Source organism: Felis catus, chromosome A1 (genome assembly GCF_018350175.1).
Source record: "Felis catus isolate Fca126 chromosome A1, F.catus_Fca126_mat1.0, whole genome shotgun sequence".
NCBI classification, from domain to species: domain Eukaryota; kingdom Metazoa; phylum Chordata; class Mammalia; order Carnivora; family Felidae; genus Felis; species Felis catus.
Genome location: NC_058368.1, coordinates 235337539 through 235361448, shown reverse-complemented (window position 1 = coordinate 235361448; position 23910 = coordinate 235337539). Strand labels below are relative to the sequence as shown.

General features: G+C 46.6%; 1 protein-coding gene across 6 annotated transcripts in view; it reads left to right on the top strand.

The window, feature by feature from the left end:
* ICE1 (interactor of little elongation complex ELL subunit 1) overlaps positions 1-23910 on the top strand; it is a 57030-nt gene that overhangs the window by 9017 nt on the left and 24103 nt on the right. For all 6 annotated transcript variants that reach the window (XM_023239718.2, XM_023239720.2, XM_023239723.2 and 3 more), the window contains exons 2-12: positions 3579-3637; positions 4286-4320; positions 6751-6769; positions 7513-7624; positions 9132-9208; positions 10164-10201; positions 12330-12412; positions 12635-12674; positions 12760-12816; positions 20352-20438; positions 23151-23563. In XM_023239718.2, coding sequence (XP_023095486.1) covers positions 3579-3637; positions 4286-4320; positions 6751-6769; positions 7513-7624; positions 9132-9208; positions 10164-10201; positions 12330-12412; positions 12635-12674; positions 12760-12816; positions 20352-20438; positions 23151-23563 — 1020 coding nt within the window. The remainder of the gene's footprint in view (positions 1-3578; positions 3638-4285; positions 4321-6750; positions 6770-7512; positions 7625-9131; positions 9209-10163; positions 10202-12329; positions 12413-12634; positions 12675-12759; positions 12817-20351; positions 20439-23150; positions 23564-23910) is intronic.

Sequence of the window (23910 nt, the reverse complement as noted above, 5' to 3'; positions counted from 1 at the left end):
TTTATTCTTAAGTCTGTGTTTCGTTTTATCTGGGGAACTTTTATTTTCAACTTTATCCTCAACTCTTTTGAGGTTTTTATTTTGCTTTCCTGTTTTTAATTTAGTTCTGACAGTTTTATTGAGATACAATTCACATACCATAAAATTCATCCTTTTTATGTGTGCGCTTCAGTGGTTTTTAGTTCGGTCACAGTTTTGCAACCCTGTCACCACTTTGTAAAACACGTTCCTCTCCAGCCGAGTCCCCCACCTCGCCCCTGCCAGGAACCTCTTAGGCATTAGCGGTCATTCCCTGTCTCCCCCGCCCCCATCCCTGGCAAGCGCCAATCTCCTTTCTGTCTCTGGATCTGCCTGTTATGGGCAATTCACGTGAATGGAGTCATACAGCCTTTTGTGAGCTCGTGTGGGTAGCGTGTGTTTGCAGGGTTTACCCCTGTGGTAGCGGGTGGCATTCATCCGTTTCATTGCCAAGTAATCACGTTATGTGGCTGTGTGACATTTTGTTTATCCGTTCTATTAGCTTATTTTTTACTTCTTTGTCTAGCGTGACTAATGCTGTAAACCACAGTGTGCGGGGTTGGCAGGGACATGTGTTTTCGGTTCCTTGGGGCACGGACCTAGGAGTGGAATTGCTGGATGGTGAGGTGATTGACATTTGAGCCTTTGCCCAACTGTTCGACGCAGCTGCACCGTTTCCTGCCCCCCACCCCCGACTCGGAGTGTTCCAGTCTCTGCATCCTCACCAGCACTTGGTGTTGTCTGTCACTTTGGTTTTTTTAGCCATCCTCGTGCGTGTATATGTTTTTAATTTTTAAGAGCTATAATAAAGTTCCTAGGAACTCTGTACCTTCCTTTTACAAATGTTGTTTCGTGAATGTAACATCACTTAACCTCCGCTCATACTACTGTTCTTGCGGTTTTCGTCTCGGTCTTTATTTACTCCAAGTTGCTTGGTCTTCTTTTGGTCTCTCTCGCTCACGTTCAGGGTTCTCTCTGATGGGCGGAAATCCTTGATTAATTTTTCCTGTTAAAACTGTTGGCTAAGGTGCTGCGGGAAATGCTGAGTGTGGGGCTTCAGGACCCCGGGCTTCACGCAGAAGGTCTGGCGGGCCGTTTATTTGAAGCACATCTCCTGTCAGTACCTTTAGATCTCATCTGCAGGCTGGTTACGCGTCCTCCGACAAAGTGTGGTCAGTCTCCTGCCCGGAGGGCAAAAGGACTGGCTGCCAGTGTCTGGGAGTTTCGTGGGGCCCGGAGGCGGTCAGCGTCCCCTCTGTGTTTGGGAGCGGCTCGTCCCTTTGTTTCTGGCACTGCGTTCAGTGTCCCGGGCAGAGAATTCCTCACAGCAGACCTTTTTCTGGATGGTGGCAGAGAGGTAGGAATTTGAGGATGAAATGCTTGCAAGAGAGCTTGCGACCAGTTCTCACGTGAGCGCCGTCTGCCGGCCTCTGGTCTCAGAGGAACCTGGTGTCCCCGTTCCCCGCCCCCACCCCCTGCTCTCTTGAGCCCCCTGAATCCGTGTTCTTGAATCTGCTTTCCGGTTGCCATTGGCCTCTTACTCTGCTCTCATCTTTGTGGGTCTTGCCTTTGGCGGAAAGTTCCTTGACTTCAGTTTTAGCTGGTTTTGGGGGAGGGCCTAAAAGCAGATGCATTCCTTACCCTCTGGGCCCGGAAGTCTGTTGCTACACCCCAAATTTGTTAATGAAAGATTGTTTCTTCAACGTGGGAGGCCAAGTATACGTTGAATACAAAAATGAATGGGACCCCTGTTGCCCTTTTGACCTTCAGCTTTGAGAGTCTGGATTGTACACAGCACCGGAGCGGTTAAAGCTAGAAATACAAAATATGAAAGCCTAAAAGTACTAGGATAGCATAGAGGAGAATCCTTTAATTTTAGCGTCATGGGTGGGATAGGACTTTCTAAATACATCAGGAAGCCGAAATTTTGTAAAAAGTGACAGATTCAACTCTGAGTATTTAAGATGTATACATGCCTGCGTGGGTGTATTTCAGTGGTCACCTGACATACCGTATATGCATCTGTAACATTTAATGAAATGTCACCGTGCCTTAGATGTGGCAGCCCCTCGGAAAGGGCAACTTCCCCGTGAGCAAACAGTAGGAAGGAGCTGTTAACTAAGAGGAGAAGAACTGTGAGTAGCCGGAAGAGATTTGTCAGTCACGCTCCTAGAGAAACACAAATGAAAAAATAAGGGCCCTGATGGGGCGCCTGGGGGGCTCAGTGGGTTAAGCGTCCAACTTCGGCTCCGGTCATGATCTCGCGGTCCGTGAGTTCGAGCCCCACGTCGGGCTCTGGGCTGACAGCTCGGAGCCTGGAGCCTGCTTCCGATTCTGTGTCTCCCTCTCTCTCTGCCCTCCCCTGTTCGTGCTCTGTCTCTCTCTGTCCCAAAAATAAATAAAACGTTAAAAAAAATAATAATAATAAGGGCCCTGAGATTTGCATTGCCCGTAACTGTCACTGCTGCAGGAGCCTGTCTGCACTTGATCCTAAGGATGGGGAGCAGCGTCTCACAGGGCATGGGCAGGGACGCTCGTGGGTCGCGGGTGAAGGCTGAGGAGAACCCACGTGTCCCGCAGTGGCCCCTGGTGCCCTGAGCACACCCAGTGTCGTGTGTGGGAGCGGTTCCGGAGGGAGATGGGCGACGTGGAATCGAGATCTTTCATTGGGGGGTGGGGCCAGAAGAGAGCTAAGATTTTTTCTTTATGTCTTTCAGTGTATACGGTTTTTATTTTAACGATCACGTTACATGTAGGACTGAAGAAGGTGCACGTGGTACTGTAGAGGGAGATGTTTCTTGAATTCTCAAAATCATTTGGATTATCTAGAAAAAGGTGTTTTGGTATAATCAGTGAAAATAAGTACTTATTTCTGAAATATTTGCTAATGAAATGTGCAGACCTGAGGGGGAAAAAGTCACTTAAGGAAAAAAAAATTTTGCTTTTAAATCTTAGAAACACTTTGAGCAGTGTAATTAATGATGTTTTCCCTGTCGATAGCAGCAATGTAGAGCCGGATTTGTAGTTCGTCCCTAAAATCTACAGATCCTTATAAAATGAATTTTTTTTATTGAATCTTGTCCCTATTTTAATATTCCTATTTGTCCTTCCTGTGTTATTTTAATTTTTAGTGTGTGTGTGTGTGTGTGTGTGTGTGTGTGTGTGTGTGTTTGTAACTTCTGTGTCTTTTCGGTTGTCTTCAATCCCTTCAGAAACAATGCAGAGTAAGTTGTAGACTGATGATGACTGGTAGTTGGTGAGCTAAGGTACTTACTACTCACCAGACTGTCATTGAGAGCACAAGTCACAGCCTCTGCACGGCTCCCTTGCTGTCGGGGAGAGAGTGTCATTCACGTAAAAATTCAGAGAGATACAGCATGGGTTCAAGATCACTTGGAGTCTGTGGGTCTGTGTTTATAGGCAAAGTGAGTAGCGTCTTCATTTCTGCTTTTATGTCACAGAGTGAATGAACAACGTGTTCGTGTTTCACAATACGTTACACAGAGAATCTGTGTAATTTATAAAACAAGTAGCTGACTGTAGCTGTTTTTGTCTTTCAGAATTTAAACGAGTATGTTGAAGCATTAATTACCTTGAAGCAAAAAATTATTAATACAGAGTGAGTATGTTTTCAAGTGTTTGGTTGAACTTCATGAACCCAGCAGATAAGCCGGAGCAGGTGGTGTGTTAGACCCCTGGGCCAAAGAGACCTTGAGTCTGTCACTGGAGCCCGCGTGCTGTGGGCCACGGTGCAACTCACATTGCGTTACTGGCCCACAGCCCTTCACAGCCAGCCTTACAGCTTGGGAAGTGATCTGTGCTAGACAGAGTGGACATTTTGTTTCAAGCTGTTTTCTGTCTTTAAAGCCCTCTTAGCTTTAGGACTGGACCTCAGGTTTCCTCGCAGTAAGTATTTCATAGTCATGGGATGAGATTTAGTCTTTTTTTTTTTTTTTTTAATATTCTAAAAGTCACATGAATTTATAGGCTAAGATGTTACTCCAGTCAAAGGGATTTAAATTAAAAGTTCATGTATCAGTGCAGCGCTGCCTCTAAGGAATTGAAGGTGATGTGTACATATATATACACATATATATATTCAATATATGATACAGCTGCAATATATACACACACACACGCATACATATTAAGCATAAATCTGTTGCCAGAAACCTAGGAACAAGGGTGCCTGGCGTATTTTGAAATGTGATTTTAACAATGTATTTTCCAGATCAAAAAGGTAACGTAATTCTTTTCTTTGTTGCAGTAATTTATTAACAGAATATCAGAAGAAATGTGATGATATCCTTTTACCAGCTTTTTCCTTTGAATTGTAACATTTACATCTTTATAGTTTCTTAATGAGCCGTGGGGATTTTCAGCTATCTTTCGGAAGGTGGCATTTACAGCCTCTAAGGAAGGAACACAGCGTGGACGTGAGTCTCTTCCTGTGACCGCGTGGAATGACAAAGACTGTGAGTGGCCGTTTTAGAACAGTCTGGTTTTGTCCCTGGCTTCGGTTTCCTTCAGGTTTCCTAACTTTCTAACGCGTGGGTCTCTTTCATTTGTCCTGAGGAGGTGTGACGTATGTTCTGCGGGTTTAGGAATAGCGTGAAGCTGAATGTGAGAATGTTTCGGAATTTCTGAAAGACTTGCCCTGTAGGAATAGTCAGAATGTTGGAAAATTGACTTTTGTTAATTAGCTTTCTGATTTGTAGAGAATTACTATAGATATTATCCCTCATCGGGGTAATTTGTGTCGACAAGACAGGCGTGGACTCGCGGTCAGCATTTGTTCAGTAACCATCGAAGTATTTTGTTGCGAGGGTGCAGATGGTGTGTGTGATTCATTTTTCTGCATTTTGTGGTGAAAACATTCATCACGAAGGAAATCTCCCCTGTAAAAAATAGCACAGGTGTGTTTGTGAGGATTCGCTGAAGTTCAGCTTCAGTCTCGGGACACGTTCTGCTGTTCACCTTTGTCGGGAACCTGAGGCCTGCTTCGATGCTCTTTCTGACTTTCCTGAGCTTGTGTGTGATCGCTGATTGTTTGTGTCAGTGCTACCGTATCTAAGTTGTGTGATTCGAGTAATAAAATGAAGGCATAAGCTTTAGACTTATTTTTAGTACTGGATTTTTATGTTAAAAACAATAGGTCAGTGAAAGCCCCTTGTGCTTTATTTGTTGAAATTCGCAGTCTGTTTAACTGAATGTATATTATGGTAAGAGCAATGATATCTTTGATGGTAATAATATCTTTTATATCTTTGATCATGAAAGCTGAACAGAAACAATTAATAGAAATACTTCTAATTAGCTGAATAGGGAAATAGGCGATTCCAGTATTAGAAGAGTATATACTTTCATTATATCCTTTTTTGGCATAAATTTTTGAGGTAATTAACACATGTAATCTAGCAGGAAAACTGATTTACTTTTCAAAAACTTGTCACATTTTAAAGTCAAAATTGTTAGAATAGTTTATTAAAAACTGGTAAGCCTCGGGCTTAATTCTTGAATGTGCGTTCTGTGCTCTGATCCTCTGCGGCCTAGCTGCGTGCTTGGCGTTGGTCCCAAGTACGGACTTCTGTACCTCGCGTGGGCAGTAGCTTGCTCTCGCAGCCCACGGTGCTCGTGGTGCAGGTTTAAATGGCTTTATTTTGTAACTTCATTTCCTACTTTTTTGTGTAATTCTGGTTGTTGTGTTAAGTTTATTTCCTTTTTCTGAAGGGCAGAGAGTATATTTTATTTTTCCTTTCGATATTTTTGAACTTTGCTTTCTTGCAAAGACTGGTAAGAGTGAATATAGTCCTTGATCTGGAGCAGTCTGTATTCTGGGAGGAGGATGGAGGTGTGATGTTGTAGACATCTGCCACATTGTGCTGTAAACGTGGAAACTTCCAGGAGGTGAAATTTAAAGGGATAATTGTTTTGTTCTTTTAGCACGCTTTCCTGGCAGCATGAGATGGGGGTGAAGTGATCATACCATGGACGCTGTCAGAGTAAGGTCGTCTAGATTTCCTGTTCTCCCGGTGTTTCTCTTCTCCTTGCTCATTAAGTGTAGTGGTAGATGGTTTGTGCAAGAACCTAAACTCTTGTTTGCTGGAATTATGCTGGGGACCATCTGAGAAATCCAGGGTAGTTGTTTCAGGATTTTGTTACTCACAGGATTGGAGGTGTTGCTCGTTGGTTGAATGTTACCTTGTGTTTATTCTTGGAATTTCATATTAATCTGTATTTAATTGAATACCTTGTTTCAATTTAGAGAAGTAGGTGTTTTGACTTTAGGTACATGGTATGGTAAATAGAATAACGTAGTAAAAATTTTTATTGCTGTGTTATAAATGGCACGTGAAATAATTGTTTCTAGGAATTGTGATCTTGCCTGTACGTATATTGAACAGAGATTATTACAGATACTTTTTTTTTTTAATTTTTTTTTTCAACGTTTATTTATTTTTGGGACAGAGAGAGACAGAGCATGAACGGGGGAGGGGCAGAGAGAGAGGGAGACACAGAATCGGAAACAGGCTCCAGGCTCCGAGCCATCAGCCCAGAGCCTGACGCGGGGCTCGAACTCACGGACCGCGAGATCGTGACCTGGCTGAAGTCGGACGCTTAACCGACTGCGCCACCCAGGCGCCCCTATTACAGATACTTTTAAAGTGAGTTTAATCTTCAGACAAGTGTCAGTAGATAAAACTCTCAAGAGTTTTCTTTAACAAGTTTCACAGCTGCAGTTTGCAAGAAGGTAAGCTACCTGTTTTCATCGTTGTTTTGGGGTAGACATTTAAAAGACTAGATTTTTTAAACAGACTCAATCGAAGTGTCACATGGGATTGATCCATTGTATACAATGTTGCTTTGATGGTCATAATAGAAGAAGATTTACATTTTTATCCAAATCAATTTGCTATCAAGGTCTTAAATTACAGCCTGGCATTTGACTTTTCCATACTTGAACCCATGGCATTGCCATTGAAATGAAGTTTACGGTTAATCAAGTTGTAGTCTGTATGAATTGGACTGTTAAGTGCGGTTATCTTGTGCATTTTAAACAATTTTAAATGGACTTAACATTTAGCAGTGTCTCATACTCTGAATACATTCGTCACCTAGAAGAAGGCAAAACATTGTTATGACCTGGATCACAAAATTGCCCGTCACTTAGTTTGAGTAAATGGAGATGACTTCCAGATCGGAAAAGCCAGAGTATCTGACAGATTGTTCTTTAATATATTCTCCGTCAGACTTAGAGTGTCTCAGGTAGCTGTTTCATATACTTTTTATTAGAAATAGACTATCATGTCAGAGGAACAAAGGGCAGCATGAAGGTCATGTTGATGTAAATAGAGAGAAGGCATTTCAAATGAGACATTCTCTTGTTTCTTTTTTGTTCCAAGTTAGAGAAACCAGGAAATCATCAGTAGGTCTGTTTAGTAACATGCTGGAGATACTTTTGCCGACTGATGCTAACGCATTGTCCGTTTTTAGAGAGAACAGTACTCTGCATCACCAAGTGGAACAGATGCTTCAGAAAATCTCTCCTCTGCAGAAATGTCAGGAAGAGCTGGGATCTTTAAAAGCGGAGCTGGAGGAGAAGAAGGTACCTGAAGGGATTTTCCCACAAAGCTTTACCTTCCGTAAACTAAGGTCTGCTTATTCACTGTCATTGGAATGAGGGGGCATTTTACATCTTCACAAAGGAAACAGGTGCTAGTCAAGAAGCATTAAGCGTATTACTATTTTTAGAGAAGGTCGCACGGGTTGATTCAAGGCTTGGTCCTCATGGCAATTGCTAGCCCTGTAATGCTGTGTTCATGGCTTCTGTGTTCTTTGAGGTTCTCCGGAGGAACCTGCTAACTCTGGGTTTTTAGGGCTATTGCGTGTCCTGCGTTGATTGCCTATTCACGTTGGTCTTGCTTTAGTTATAAAATGAAAAGCAAACATTCAAACTTAAAGGAAGAGAGATCATGTTCTCTGTTTCAAAATCAAGTTGCAGTTTACTTAAAATTCTGTAAACCTGGGGGGTGGTGCAAAAAAAGTGCTGTAAACTTGCACTTCAGTATGAATTTCGGCTTACTCTTCCCAGGAGTCTTAGGAGAGAATTTATGGCTTTTATGGGTAACGTAAGTCAGAGGCCAGTAAAGTTGGTTGCTTGGTTTGCTTGAGACATGTCGTAGCTAAGCTGGGACAACGCTGGTCTTCTCAGCCTGTTCTCCAAGCCCTTGTCACGATAGTGTCTGTGCCTCCCAGTCGTCACCTTGTGCTGTTCTAGCAATGCCGTGCACCGATCGGTTGTCTGACCTGCTTCAACAGTGACCGGTCGTAATACTTTTGTAGAAAGTCTTTATTCTGTGTTGAATGATGCGAAGAAGGTGAAACGGAAACAGCCGCAACATTGAATTTTGGCTGCCTCTGACACATAATCGTGTCAGCAGCCACAGCCGAGAGGAAGCAGGAACACTGGCGTCAGACCCCAGTGACAAGCCCTCATTTGTCACTCGTTCTCTGTGGCTCTAGAGGAATAAGTCAGCTGTGGGTCCTCAGACCCCTCATGTGTACAAGGGGGTCGTGAAACCCCTCTCGGAGCTGTGGCAGTTAGAGACCCCGCATGTGCACGTGGTAGGAGACAGCGCTCAGTGACAGTCTTTCCCGTTCTGTGCTGGCCATCAGGACATACACGTTAATGGGTGTTAACACGTTCTTCCCAGTTATCGTTAAGTATAATGGTTTGTTTATATTTTTGTAGAGTAAAAATGATAGCTTATATTTATTAAGCTCTAAAATTTCCCCAGATTTTGTTGAATTTTAACTGGTTGAGACCAAAATATTTGCTAATCCGTATTACAGAGATTTGGAGTTGCCCTAAAATTAGTACATTTTCACATTCTTAGCAGCTTTCTTTGATGAGACTATTAATCGTGTTAAATTTACGTTAAGGATCTGGTTATCTTTATTAAAATGTTCAAAGAATTATATGGTGGTTTCCTGCCTAATGTATGTATTCATCTGGTTAACTTCTTACTGTTAAGTGATAATAGTTTTGCTGGTCAAGGTCAAGATAAGTTATCACTGATGGTGATAAGATAAGATATGTTATCTTTTTTCAGAGTTCTCTGAAGTTGTACCAGGACACTCATCAGGAGTATGCTCGTGTGAAAGAAGAATGCTTGAAAACAGATGCTCAGTAAGTGTTAAGATAACTGTGGAAATACGGTTTTCCTTTTCCAAAAGAGCTAATGCTTCCATCGGTACCATTTGTCTCTCTGTCTTTGGGTTGTTGCCTGTAACTAACCTTGTGGTTGTAAACGAGTTGGTCCTTCAGCCTTAGTCTCCACATCTGTAAAACGGAGGTCACACCTCACGTGAAGGTTATAAGAAGGACTAAGAAGCCTGGGCGCGTTGAAGAGCTGCACAGAGAAAGAACTCCAGAGTTTTTATGTCTGTCTGCGCGTGCATGCACGCGTCTCCGTGTGCCTTCAGACACGACCGTCAGCTCCTTGCCCTGTGCCCTGTGCGGTGGGGTCTTTGTTACCATTAATAAAAAGAGCTGTCTGAAGGCACCCAGTTGGTCACTTCCCCGCTCCTCACAAAGCTTGGGAGCCACACACACAGTGCGGTGACGTCGACCTGACGCGGTGGTTACTCAGAGACGGTTTCTCGGAGTTTCCCACTCGCTCTGACTCCAAAGTCTGTCTGAAAACCGGTGCAGCTCGGCAGCCCCTGCCTCCTGGGACGTGGGACCGTGAGCACTGCCGGCACGTGGGCCCCAGAAGTCCCCCCGCCCGCATCCGTACCGCACCGCTTGCGGGAGCCCGTCCGCACGCCTCGGCTCAGCCTGGCGGCGAGGCCGCTGCAGTTCCGGGAAACCCCAGACTTGGCGAAAAGAGAGTTTTTTTAGAACCAGTGCATGCTAAGCCGCGTAGCGCTCTCTCTTGGGTTTCCTCTGCCTTCAGAACAGTTGCTGGTGATTTCGGTGGTCGAGGTGCGAGGCTCGTCATGACTGATCATGACCGACGTGCCTTTGTTGTGTAAATTGTAGCGATTTAAGAAAATCTATGTACCGTGAATTGTAACGTACATGTTTCTGGTTTGAAAGCTGACCGTTTTTACCTTTTTAACTTATAAAATTGTCTCAATAGGAAGAAGAAGCTAGAAGCCAAGGTGAAGAAGCTGGAAGGTAATGGGCACTGTTGTCACCTCGCTGGTGGGGTCACTGCTCTTCTCACCAGTCCCACCGGTGACTTCACAGAGTTGCAGTGCTTGGCCCGGTGGCTGCGTGGTTCTCGAGGGCGGGCCCTGAGTGGCCGCGCCGAGGGCACAATTAGCGGGAGGGTCGACGGCAACGCTCCCTTCCGGGGGAGGAATAGGAATATGAGCATACTGTGTGGCAAATCTCTGAAACGTGGCCCAAACTAGGAGCGGCCCGTGTTTTCACCTTCAAAAGCAGCAGTCAGGAAAAGGATTTAATTCGGGAAGTTGAGTTTTAGGAGGCTTTCTCATTGTTCCCTGAAATAAGAGGTTACTAGAAAGAAAATACTACTTCTGGTGCCAGGAAACTTGATGTTTTTAGATAGTTATGACACATCCGTGGGAAGGTTCTGAGAAATTGCCTGCCCTGGGGATCATCATCCCTTTGTCTCTGACCCCCTCCCCGCCCCAGTGTTTGGATTCGGGCTCATTCTACGCTGAGTAGGAAGAACACAGAGGGACCGCGAGAGGGTCAGCTAAGTCCTCACGGGACAGCTAATAGCCCTTTCAGGAACTGATCTCAAGATCTTTCCTTTGGGTTCTTTCCCCTTTCGTTATGTGGTTGGGACACGGAAATACATCAGGGAGAGACCAGTGGGGCTTTGCGGGTCTCCGCGTCCCCCTTTCGTTCCTGCGTGGGCTGTTTCATCAAGCTGATCCCACCTTCCTTCAGAGAGCGTGGTTCATTTTTCATGTAGTGAGGAGCAAGAATTTCAACGTAGTTGGATCGGGCACAGAGAAGAGACTTAGCTGAAAATATTTCTCATCGTTAATTTAACCTAGACTGAGCCTACATTTTTAGATTTAAACTCTATAAATATTTTAACAAGTTTTCCTCTGATTGGGTTTTTGCACAAACACTGACAATACGGTAGTAAACGTGATATGACTGTGTTTGTTAAGTATTGCTTTCTCTTGCTAGTGTGTGGAGAGAAGTGTCTATTTTAGGGAATGTTTCAAAGACATCTGAAATGCCTGGGAGACTGTGTATAGCTGTTAGAACAGATTTCCTTTGAAGCAAAAGTGTAGCCTTTATTTCCCGTGTGACAAAAATATTTTTTCCTCGTAAGTGATACGGCATAATAATCAGGTGAGGAAATGCTCAGGCTTGTCGGAGCAGTCAGGGATGGCTCATCACTGCAGTGGTTTATGGGAGTTTAGTTTTCATGGCAGTTGTGTCTGAACATATTCAGATGAAGTCAATGCTGGTTAGATTATTTTTTTTTTTTTATTTTTTTTTAATGTTTATTTTTGAGAGAGAGAGAGAGAGAGACAGAGCATGAGCAGGGGAGGGCCAGGGAGAGAGGGAGACACAGAATCCGAAGCAGGCTCCAGGCTCCCAGCTGTCAGCACAGAGCCCAATGTGGGGCTTGAACACATGAACCACGAGATCATGACCTGAGCTGAAGTCGGATGCTCAACCGACTGAGCCACTCAGGCTCCCCTAAATTCTTGATTAATGTATTTGGAGCATGTGCTTCAGAACCAGAAGCCAGATTGAAGAATTTGCTGAAGATCCAGGGAAGAACTATAACAATTCCTTAAAAGTAGGTCTAGAGCAAAGGCACTCGCTAGAAGTACGTACTTGAAGGGAACTCCAGGAAGGCATAACATAGAAGAAGTGTGGCAAAGATCGCCCCCCTCCCCAACACAGAGAATGGTAGGAACTATTCCGAGATGAAGCCACGCTTCTGACACGTCTGAAGCGTGAACGTTGCTTCTTGCTGAAGAGCAAGGGGGAGCAGTGCCCCTCCTTCTGGAAAGTTCATGTGTATCGGGTTCTTGCCTGACCAGAGGGCACGGGCTGGCTTGTGCTGGGATCGGAAAGGAGTCTTAGGGTCTGAGCCAAGTCTGTGGTTTCACAGACAACAGGGTAAATGCGAAGTGTTCCTACATTTATCCCTGACCGATAACACGCTGAAGGAGCAGCGACTTACAAAATTTGTGTTAAAGTTCTGTGAAGTAAGGAAAACTCAGATTATATTTTGAGTATTATGCGAATGGTAGTTGTAAAGTTGGTAAATTATCGTTCTCTCTCTCCGTTGCACTCTTGAAAGAGGCTGCTGTTAAGCAAACTCAGGACTTCAAGCAACTGAGGACTGAGAAGAAGATACTCGAGAAGGAATTTAGGAAGACACAGGTAACAGATAATAGCACACACACGTGGGAACTGCCAGCCTCGGGGCTTCGTACTGTCCACCAGCCCAGCGGGTCCTGGTCCCACGGGAGTCAAGAGCGGGGCCACCCCACGAAAGAGTCCGCAGGACCCGCTCAGCTCCCTGTCTCACATTGGGTGTGGGGCGCCTGCGCTCTGTGTCCCCCTCTGTCCCCTACAGACACTGGCAGCCTTTTGTTTTCACAGGAACGGCTGGATGAATTCTCTAAACAGAAAACTGCAAAGGGTGAGTATTCACTTCATGCCTACTTAAAAATCCTGGCTCGACATGCAGTGTTCTTTATTAACAGTTTTCTCCTCCATGATTTTAGAGTTGAGACATATTGGAACACAAATTTCAAGCGATTCTTACGGAAGCATAGATAAAAGTGAGTATATTACAGATTTCTTTTTACTTGTGCGTGATTTCAGTGGTTTGGGAGGTGGCTCGCTGCTCTCACCTGTAATTAGGAAGATTCTGAGGTTTAGCGGGTGTTCATGTGCGAGGCGTCCTGTCCTGTTTTACGTCTCCCTCAGGTCTGCACGTGTTACCACCTTGCTGTCTGATCAAATAAAATAGCGAATGAAAGACTCAGAAAGCAGTATTGTTTGGAAAAGGAAACTGCCAGAGATATAATTTCCATACTTGTCAGTAAATAAGTATAGTTTTCTTACGAAGTTTCTCAAGTTAATTTATAAGCTTTCTTAGGTGCCAGATGTATAATCGTTATTAAAGTCAGGCAGGAAAACTGGAGTCAAAGCCCTCTGCTGTGTTTTTGGAGGACAGAAGCATTTGGGGGAGGCCAGCACTTATACAGGAAAGTAAAGGGGCAGTCGTGGGGGAGCGAGGGGTTGCGTCCGTGTGCGTTTGTCGTTCGGTGTGTTACCTTGTAGGCAAGAAGGTCTAACTCTGGAAGTTGAGAAATTGGCAGTTTTTGCTTTAATCTTCCTCTTTGTTGTTTGATCTTTGGCCATTTGCTTTCCTTCTTTTTTCTTCGCTTTTATTTTTCTTGAGAGAGAAGGTGAGAGTCAGGAGGGGCAGAGAGAGAGGGAGAGAGAATCCCAAGCAGGCTCTGCATTCTCCGCGCAGAGCCCGACGCGGGGCTCAAACCCACGAGCTGTGAGATCATGACCTGAGCCGAAGTCGGAAGCTCAACCGACTGAGCCACCCAGGCGCCCTTGTTTTTCACTTTTAAAACCTAGATTGTGAATTTCTGCTCTACCTGTCTCACACTTTCTCGGGAAGGGATGGATTGAAAATGGTAAATAAGTAACTAATGGTATTTTCATTCACCAGCGTGTTATTTCTCATCCAAACGGAAATCACTGAAACCACTCGTGTTGTTCTGGGCGTGTAGATAGTGTCTCTTCGGAAGTCTCCTTTACCTTGTCTCTGCTTCCTTTTTTTTTCTTTTAATTCCGAGCGTAGGACCAGCTTTTCCTGGGCTTGAGGCTTTAATAGTCGACGCCTTGCAGTTGCCCGGACCCCGGTTGGCCATTCACTGCTCTCGCTACGTTCCGTGTGCTCTGACCCTGCTCTTCCTGCCCTTACATGCGGGAAGCCAGGCTTCGGGCAGACGTGCTGCCCAGGGAAGCAGCGGGCACGCTGGGCTGGCCTCTCGCAGCCACCTGCCGGCTGCCGGTGTCCCCATCTTCTCTTCTGCGCTGACGGGTGATTGAGGATCTGATGTGCTCAGGCCTCGCCGTCTCAAACCGAACCCTCCCCCCGCATCCCCTTGGCTGCTCTCCAGCCCCGTGTTCTCTTTTCTTTGGTCTTTTGCCTCCCCTCACCGTGACGCTGAGCATATTGTCTGCTGTACGTTTCACTTCTTCTAAGTAAGTGAGGTCTTTGGGCATCTGTGATTATTTCACTGAGGACCTTGGTGGATTTAATTCCCAAGTAACACTTTTTCAGTTAATGCACTCTTTTGGCCCTTCACACTTGTTTGAATTACACACGTATCCGCTTATATGTGGGTATTCTTCTTTCCTGTAACTACAGTACAGCACTGTGAGTGTTTCTTCTGAGTTTTTAACAACGTTTTCTTTCTTCTAGCTTACTTTACTATAAGACTACAGCATATAACGTGTATAACATAAAATATGTGTTATTGCCTGTTATGTTATCAGGAAGGTTTCAGGTTAATAGTGGGCTATTAGTAATTAGGTTTTAGGGGAGTCAGTTACATGTGCATTTTCAGCTGCCGGGGCTTGGTGCCCCTGACCCCCATGTGATTCAAGGGCCATCTATACTTATGAAAGAATTCATAAGTTGGAGTATTGGGTTGACTTCATTTTTAAAAAGTCTGCCTGAATGCCACATTTCCCTTTTATTCCTTCTGAGTTCCATTAAAAATAGCAGGGGAAAAAAAAATAACACAGAAGTCTCCTTTAGAGTTCAAAAGTGGATGCAGTGGAGGAAGACGTAAAGCAGGTGGCTTCAGTTGGTGATGAAACCCAAAACGACAGAGAATAGCAGCCCTCAAAAAGCAAGTTTTATCACAGAAGCCCTATGTTGCTTCCACTCAGGGGCACGGGGAGTGGGAGAAAGAGCAGGACAGGACAGGTTTGCCAGGTGATTGATTCAAGGGTGAACATTTTGTAGCCTTTCCATGTCACAAGCCGTTTCTGGAACTTGTCTACATGCTGTGGCCCAGGGTTCGGGTCTGTGAAGTGTCATTTGTGGCACAGGAGGCACTCGGAGTGGGTGTGGATGTAAGGAAATCAGGAAATTGAGGAATTACGGCTGCTTTGAAGGGTAGCCACTCAGGTTCCCAGAAAATGGGCTACTTACATTCTCCGGGTAAATCCTCGTAACTGGTTCACTCTGCATCCCTTCCGTCCGAAGGTAGAGACCTGTAGGTCCGTGAGATGAGACCCTGCGTTTGTCGCCAGGGAAACGGAGGCTGAAGAAGTAGACGCTGGCTCTCAAAGACGTCCTGCCTCGAGTTTCGTTTGAAACTGAGAGGCAGCAGGCATGTGAAAGGAAGCCACCACACTCAAGGAGAAGAACCCTGAAGAAGCAGGATTAAATCACGAACGAGGAGAAAATGTTAAAAATAGAGGTAATGTCGTCAGAGAAAGTCTAAGAGCATACCCATCGGCCGCTGCTGTGAAATTGAGCCAGTGGGGCTCTCGACTGTGGAAAGCCAGATGGTTGATGTCCCCATGGTCCTCCAGCAGGACCTCTCGGAGGGGAGAACAGAGCCCTCGGGACAGAAGGTCGGCAAGAAGTAGTTGAAGGAAACTCAGGAGCAGGACACACACGTGATATTCGTGTTAGAAAGGCCTTCCAGGTGTTGGGTATGACTTCTTGTGCATGACCTTTGTTTTTGGCATGTCATAGGAAGTATTTTTAAAATCAAATGGAGTTGAATATGGAGGGATGGATAAAGAAGTTTCAAACAAATGCTAACTTGAAGCCGTGATCAGGCAAAAAGTAATTCCAGCCTGGAAATGAGTTTACATGAATTAAAAGGGAATATCCAGGTTGATTAAGTTGATTGATCAGTTGGTGATTGATCAGTTCGCCAAGCAAATGCTACGGTCATAGACCTAAAATCATGAAACTGCATCGAGTGAAAATGCCTGGAAATTCTAGAGGGAATAGTCACATTGTTTCCATAAGAGGCCTTAGTATTCTTCGCAGAAACAGTTGATTTTGTAAAAGCAGACAAAGTAGGAGGTAGCGTTGATTTCATAATTGTAGATTGGTGATTTCCATCTAGTCCTTTTAAACCACAAACGTATAGAATTCTTTAAAATACTTTCCAAACATATATGAAGGTTGACTACTAGACAACAGGAACTATAGCCTAATATATCATTAAGATACTGATATTTAATAAGATGTTAACAAAAATCCTGCCCTCGCCCAAAGGGGGGAAAATTACTTACCAAACCTATCTGGTAACTAAATGTGCATAGACACAAACCACCTCTTGGATAACAGAAAATAACTGAAATACTCAGCCCTTTTGGAAGTAAACAGTAGGGCAGTATTGAAGTCTCTGCGATCCTGCCAGTATGGCATTCACAGGAACGAATGGGCCTATGTGATTATTCTAGAAAGCAAGACCTACAGAAGATGAATAACAAAGTAAGAAAATGCGACGGAAAACAGAGACTAAGGAAAATGGAAGGAAGGACCTAAGTTAACGAAGTAGGAAACAAAGCAATTGATTTGGGGCCATTAAGTGGAACAGCTGGATCTTTGCAAGGCCGGTGGGGCCCACAGCTCCTTTCGACGGGTGTGACCGAGACAGGAGGGGACAAAAGCCCGAGGACTGGGAAGACCGGAACAGAACTGCAGTTAGAGAATTACTTAGTTCACAGATTTATATTCAGATCTGATCATGTTTGTGAAATGGGCCATTTTCAAGGAAAGCATGCTCAGATTGAGTCGGGATAGTTGTCAACCTGAACGGGAAAAATAACCCAGAAGAAATTAAAATAAAATAAAGATCTAACACCGTCGAAGATCCAGATGACTTACAAGGGAGCTCTGTAAAGGCGCCGGTGGATGAGACGAATGTCTTTATTGTTATGCATTCATTTTAGAACTTAGAAAAACACGGACCGCTTTCCATGTCATTCTCTCGAACTCAAATAGGCCAGTACCAAAGGCGGCTGAGAATCCTGTGCTCACATCCTCAAGACTCCGAGCACGGTCACTCAGGAACGTGGCTGCAAGGCACTAGATGAAGTTTTGGGGACTCAAGTTTAGTAGTAGAGAACACACACAAGTTACAACTCACAGATTTGTCTCAGGAATACCACAACAGCTGCCGAAGAGAAAAAGTACCCATTCCTCAGGGAAAAATATCTGGTGAGGTAATAATAGAACAACACATTTTGTTTTGTTTTGTTTTGTTTAATTTTTTTTTTTAACATTTATTTATTTTTGAGACAGAGAGAGACAGAGCATGAACAGGGGAGGGGCAGAGAGAGAGGGAGACACAGAATCTGAAACGGGCTCCAGGCTCTGAGCTGTCAGCCCAGAGCCCGAGGCGGGGCTCGAACTCACGGACCGCAAGATCGTGACCTGAGTTGAAGTCGGACGCTTAACTGACTGAGCCACCCAGGCACCCCCTAAATGTTTATTTATTATTGAGAGAGAGACAGGGTGCACAAGTGGGGTGGGGCAGAGAAAGAGGGAGACACAGAATGGGAAGCCCGCTCCAGCCTCTAAGATGTCAGCACAGAGCCCGATGTGGGGCTTCAATTCATGAAATGCGAGATCATGACCTGAGCTGAAGTCGGACGCTTAACCGACTGAGCCACCCAGGCGCCCCGAGAACAACACATTTTGAAATCGAGAAAGGTGAAATGGAAGAGCCTTGTCACTACCGTGAGAAGCGGACGCGCGTGCTTTCTGTGCCGTCTACTCTGTGTGGGCTGGAGGCCATCAGCAGTGGAGCAGGGCCAGCACAGACGAGGGCGAGCTGTAGATCCGATAAGGAAGGCTCAGAGTTGTCATCATTGCAGATGGTAAGACTGTCTTGTGGACTCTGCTGGCAGAGTGTGATGTGCGGTGCCCGATGGTGACCTGTCAGAATAGGGACGGGACAGGAACAGCCCATCCTCCAAAGGCGGCGGGACCGTCAGCCCTCTAGGAAGAGAAAACCTATAAACCGTGTGCGCCGGGCCTCAGCGGGGAAAGCCATAAACCCCGTGGAGAGCGTTAAAGACCAGAACGTGTAAGGGAACGTTACGTTCCTGGATCAGAGACTCGCTGTGTAAAGATGTGGGTTTTCCCGTCTTACGCAGACCCCGCTGCGGTTTCATATGGGGAAGGACAAGCAGGCGGTCGAGGCTTATCAGGAAGAATAGGTATTCAGAATAATCGAGTGTTTGGGAAGGAAGAACCTGAGCAAAGCCCACGCCCACCCAGACATCAACACGTAGCTGCGAGCTCATCATGATGAAGGAAGCGTGGTGTTCATGTGGTGTAACTGACAAATCCGTGGAGCAGACAGGCTCAGAGATGCTCGTCGACGCCTTAGATTCTGATTCAGGGAGGACTTTACAGGCGTGGGGGAAGGTGTGCAGTTGGACCCAATGAGGTTTCCTCTTCACAGCTGAGTAAGGAAAGCACAGGGTGGATTTTTTCCTGCTTTACTGGGAAGGGCTACTTTTGTGTTTGTCCGTTGAGAAGTAATGAATGCTCAGTTAGAACAGGCGTAGTTGTGGGCAGTAGCCTCCGTAAGGATAGAAAAGTAACTCTTTCTTTTTTTTTTAAGGTTCCTTGTTTGCTGCTTTGGGTATACTAATAAGCAGGGATCCCGGTCAGGTCATTTAAGCAAAGGGCATTACAGTGTTTAGAAGGAGGCTTTGGGGTAGGTTAAATCGCCACGTAGATAAGTTGCTTGTTGAAGAATTTTGGAACTCAAGAATGGATGTGGCTCACAAACAGTGCAAGTCGGAAGCTGACCTGGCTCAGGAGAGGTTGGAAACGTCAGACTTTTAAACTTGCCTGTTACCGTGTTCTCACCACTTATCCTGGTCCCCTTTCTGGGGCCGTGCAGTCCACCAGCTTCCGTAGAGCCGACCTATTTCAAAGTGTGAATTCTTGCAGATATTTTGGCTTAAAAGGTTGGTCTTTTATCCTCTCTAGAACCGGATTAAAGATTTCAGTATTTTCAATAAGTGCTTCCGGCTAATTTAAGAGCTTCAGGGAAACTATAATAGAGCTTGAGATGGCCTGAAATTACCTAACGCTTAAAGCGCATTTTTAATTGAACTTTCCTTCGCGTGCTGGGTCTTTTGATGCAGATTTGACCACAGGCTCTTCGTTCATACTTAAGTTTTTAAGGATATTTTTGTTCTGGGAGTTTTTTGGAATGTATGTACACATTAATGCTAAACTCACTTAAAAACCATAGTGTCATATTCTTTTTTTTTTTTTAATGTTTATTTTTGAGACAGAGAGAGACAGAGCATGAATGGGGGAGGGTCAGAGAGAGAGGGAGACACAGAATCGGAAGCAGGCTCCAGGCTCTGAGCTGTCAGCACAGAGCCCGATGCGGGGCTCAAACCCACAGACCACGAGATCATGACCTGAGCTGAAGTCAGATGCTTAACCGACTGAGCCACCCAGGCGCCCCCATAGTGTCATATTCTTAATGTTACACGAATTTCGTTAGGCCTTAGTTACAAAAACCTGAATTCACAGATCATCAAGGATCTAAATCTATAGAAATACTTACTTTTCAACCTGAACCGATGGTTCTGAACTATTTTAGGAATTCAGACCCTTTTGAAAATTCATACAAATTCAGAGACTTTCACTTTTCCTTATAAAAGCATAGGCTTCTCTGTGTGTCTGTTTGTGTGTGTGATGATCCCTTCCTTTCCAAGTGTTTATACACACGTATTTTTGTCTCCCACCCTGTCACCCCTGAAAACCATTAATGGATTTTTCCATTATCCGCGAAGCCCCCGGGTCAGTTACAGCGTGGTCAGTTCTCACGGGTTCTCCGACACCCTGTTGTGACCGAGGGTGCCTCTCTGCCGTTGTCTGTCGTATACGGGGAGCCGGCGTCTCCGACGTCGGTCATTCTGGCCGTGCTTCCGTCCCTCATCTCTCCCCGCCTTCCGTGACAGGGCCAGAGATGTATTGGGCCCACGCATATACAAAGACGATAGAGGCCTTCGCCAGCAAATAGATTTGGTCCTTCGAATCCCGCGCCCTCTCCTTCCCCCGCCCCTCGAACAAAACCAAGCGTGCATTCAGCCTTCCGTGTTGGGCTGAAGCGTCGCAGGCCTTCCCGTCCGCAGCTGAGCGTGTCACGCGCGGTGGTTGCGCTCGGGGGGCGGTGTTGCGGGAACCTAGTCGGGGAACTCCCGATTTCCTGCGAGTGTGTTTGGCCTTGGGTGGACTGGGCCAAGTGACCTGTCTTTAATACTGTGCTCTTTTTCACAGGGAAAGTAAAGCTGCTTCTGAAGGAACTCTGGCTCTGTATAAACACAACACACAGACTGCCTGGTGAAGGCAGCAGGTGTGTCCCAGGTGAGAGCGCAGCTTCCGCAAGCACTTCTCCTACGTGACCGTTCGGTCTGTGACGTCTCCCGTTACCAGAGTGAGATGGGCTGGCGTGGGTGCTTCTCGTTACGCGGAGCTCCTTTCCCTTCAGCGGGGCCTGAAATTCAAATCAAAAGAAAATTAAAAGCGCCTTCGGCTTTCACCGTTCAAGTGGCGGCTTCCAGCAGAGAACGTGCAGAGAAAGTGGGCGGACACACGACGGAGCGCGGGTGGCGGGAGCCGGCAGGACGCCGGGGGGCACGGCCCTTTCCGAGCCCAGCGGCAGCCCGGCTGCGCGCAGTTTTCCTGCCACTTACCCAGTGCCTGTGGTTGACCTTGTCGCCTCCACCTGCCGTGCTCGCGTCGGCTCCTTTACAGGACCGCTGTGGTCAGACGAGAGCCCGCTTCCTCTCACGCCGTCACGTCACGTGGTCACCGCGCAGCGCCACCCCTGATGCGTTTTCGGAGGTTTGACCTAATCTGCGGGACACCCCGATTTGCAGGGGAAAGCTGCGGAGGCGTCCTCCCACGTGCACCCGGCCCAGGATTTAGGATTTGGAAATCGGGGTTGGTCGTACCAGCGGGGATGGGGAGAAGTTAGCGGTCTCGCGTTAGAGGAAAGTGTTTCTTGGCCGTTTTTCTTTCGTGTGACTGGTTTCTTGCGGTTAGCTGCTGTGAGTTGCCAGATCATTGAGGATCTAAATCTGTAGAAACGTGGACCTAGTTTTTACTCTCCGGCTCTGAAGGCAAAGTTCCTGCAGAAAAAGGTTGCTAGACAAGTTCCTGGTTCTCATCAGTGCTCGATTCGGAACTCGTGAGGTTTTGTGAGGCGAAGAGAGGCACGGTGATGGGGTGCTTTTAAGCAGATCGTCACATTCTGGGTAGACGCACCGCCAGCGGGCCGGTGGGGCCTGCGTCTCGTGAGTCCGTTTCTGCGGTCCCGAATCGCTCTGTTCGTGCCTTCGGGCAGAAGCAGCCTGGGACTCTTCCGCCTGCCTCAGCAGGTAGTAGTGGCGTTTCATTATGAGCACGCGACTTCTTGTCGTTAAAGGTGTTATTAAGAGGGCTTTCCGTTTAATAATCCGATGTTTTTATTTAAAAGCAAACTATTTTGAGGGGTAAGTCTATGGCTTAATGGTAACTTTCTCAAGTAAAAAGGAAAACATGGCATCTTTGGAATGTTAAATCCTAGAACATCTTCTTTTTCTTTCAAATTTTTCGTTTTTCTATGAGAAAATTCATAAAAATAAGGCAGAGAATCCCCTCAGGCTCCTCATCCAGATTCCGCTGAATGTCACCCTCAGCGCGGGTCTCTGAGCCGAGCTGGGCCTCACACGGACGCCTCCAGTTCCGCTCCAGGTGTTTCCATCCCCGAGCCCTCGTTGCCCCTCGCAGCGCCCCCAGCCCGCATCTCGGCCCCCAGTCCGCGGTCCGTCCATCTCGCTTTGTCTCTTGTCTTTGACGCCTTCAGGGAGGGAGGAAACCCATCAGTCTCGTCTGCGTACCGTCGTGTCGTGCTAGGTGAAGACTGTGTTTATGGCAAGAGGTCCCCAGTAGCGCCCGGCGCTGTGCTCGGGCCGTTGCAGGGGAGGGGGCGCGTACGGGGTGGGGGGGCAGGGCTGCTGCTTTACGGTGGCGTCCACCAGGGTTCTCCACCGCAAGTCGCCGTGAATCGCCTGGAGGGGGACACTGGGATGCTGTGCAGACAGTCTGTTTCTCTCCCAGTCGAGCCCACTGGCAAAGCCCCTGTGCTACAACTACTACTTAGTTGTTAGCGATCTTGCATTTCTCTCATCCCTTCTACACACATTAATTGGAATTCTGTATTTGCATCATAACTCATCATATCATTTCATTGTTCAGATTTTTCCCACTTGGTGATTGGGTCCATCTTCAGGTCGGCTCCGGGGCCCTTGAGGCACCCCCAGCCTGTTTGGAGAATTTCTTTCTGGCTCTGTGAGATGTTCAGGTCCCCGCCCCTCCCCCAGCCCTCCAGTCAGTCAGTCACTTCTCCAGGCAGCCTTGAGTCCTTGTGTAAAACATATGTTTACAACTTTCATAGATGACAGATGGTTGTTTCCAGTTACTTCCCAGGACACAAACATCTTCCTTGACAGTTCGCTACAGTTCACCAAAATCAAGACCCCCAAACCAATGGCTTTTTACTGTAATTTTCCTGGTGCGCTGTGATACAAAGCATTTATGTGACCTAGCCGAGTCCCTTAATTAGAGCGTTGTATAAATATGACCACTGGATAGGCTTGATGTTGGCTGATTTTTGATTGCTTTTCAGACATGAAGATCATGTTCCCTGTCAGCCTCTATGCACAGAGCCGTTCCTCCCCAGTACTACTCACTGTGTGGAAGATTTACTGAGAGAAGGCACGTGCCGTCCAGGCCCGTTACCCGCCGTCGTGGTGCCCTTCCGCCCAGGCACCGTGCTGCTGGTGGGCGGGGGGCATCCCCTCCCTCTGCCTGCCGGCCCTCTTGGCTTGCTTGTTGCTAGGGAACTGTGCTTATGGGAAATGTGCTCGGGTCTTCTAGGGTGATCTGTGGGGAGGGATTGGCAGGTTGCCTTTTAAAGGATGTTTCTGTTGATTTGAATTTACTCAATAATACAAGCATTTTGAACGGTTAGCATATTTTTTGTAAGTTTTCTTGATAGTATAGATGTTTAGTATCAGCTTTTGTCTCCCACAGAAAAACCCGCCAAAGAAAACCCCCCCGCACCCAGAGAGTCCCGGGACGCTGGCGCACCCCCTCCGGCGGGAGGCGGTCCCCTCAGAGCCGCAGCCGTGCAGACGTGCCTGACGGAACTGTCCATGGAGATAGAGGGCGACTTCTCTGCCTGTAAGAGTGTGGGAACAGAGGGGCCCGGTGCCGCTGCTCACCGTCCCGAACGCGTGTCTCCCGAGGGCCGGAATCCTGAGGTCTCGCTGCACAGGAGTGAGCAGGACAGCGCTGACTTCTCTGATCGTGATCGCTTTTTCGATGAAGATCTCCAGGCTGCAGTCGACTTCTTCAGACTTCCCCCTCCTCTTTTGTCTCCGGTGCCGTCCCCGCCTCTGGCGTCCTTACCACACCTGAGCACGTTACCTTCTTCGCTCGCACCTGTGAGTTTGCGCTTTGGATTTGAGTTATTCAGTGGGCACGTTGCCCATCCTGGCACTTAGCCGTGCTCGGTGGGAGGTGTTCGGTGATACTCGGGCCAGATTTTATTGGGGACGAAGTGAGAACTGCATAAGGCGTGCCCGTGTTCTTGGGACCAGCGTGGCTGCCGTGACACTGGTGGCTTGTGTCAGGGTCGTGTTCTGTTTGTGTTTATTCACAACCAAATCCTGAGTCCCTACAAACGATGTGTGTAGGCACAGAGTTGGTTTCAGAGATGGGGCATCCCTGTTTGTAGCACGCATGCCCGTTAACCCACGTTTGCCAAATTCCCCACCTTCGCTTGATGAAT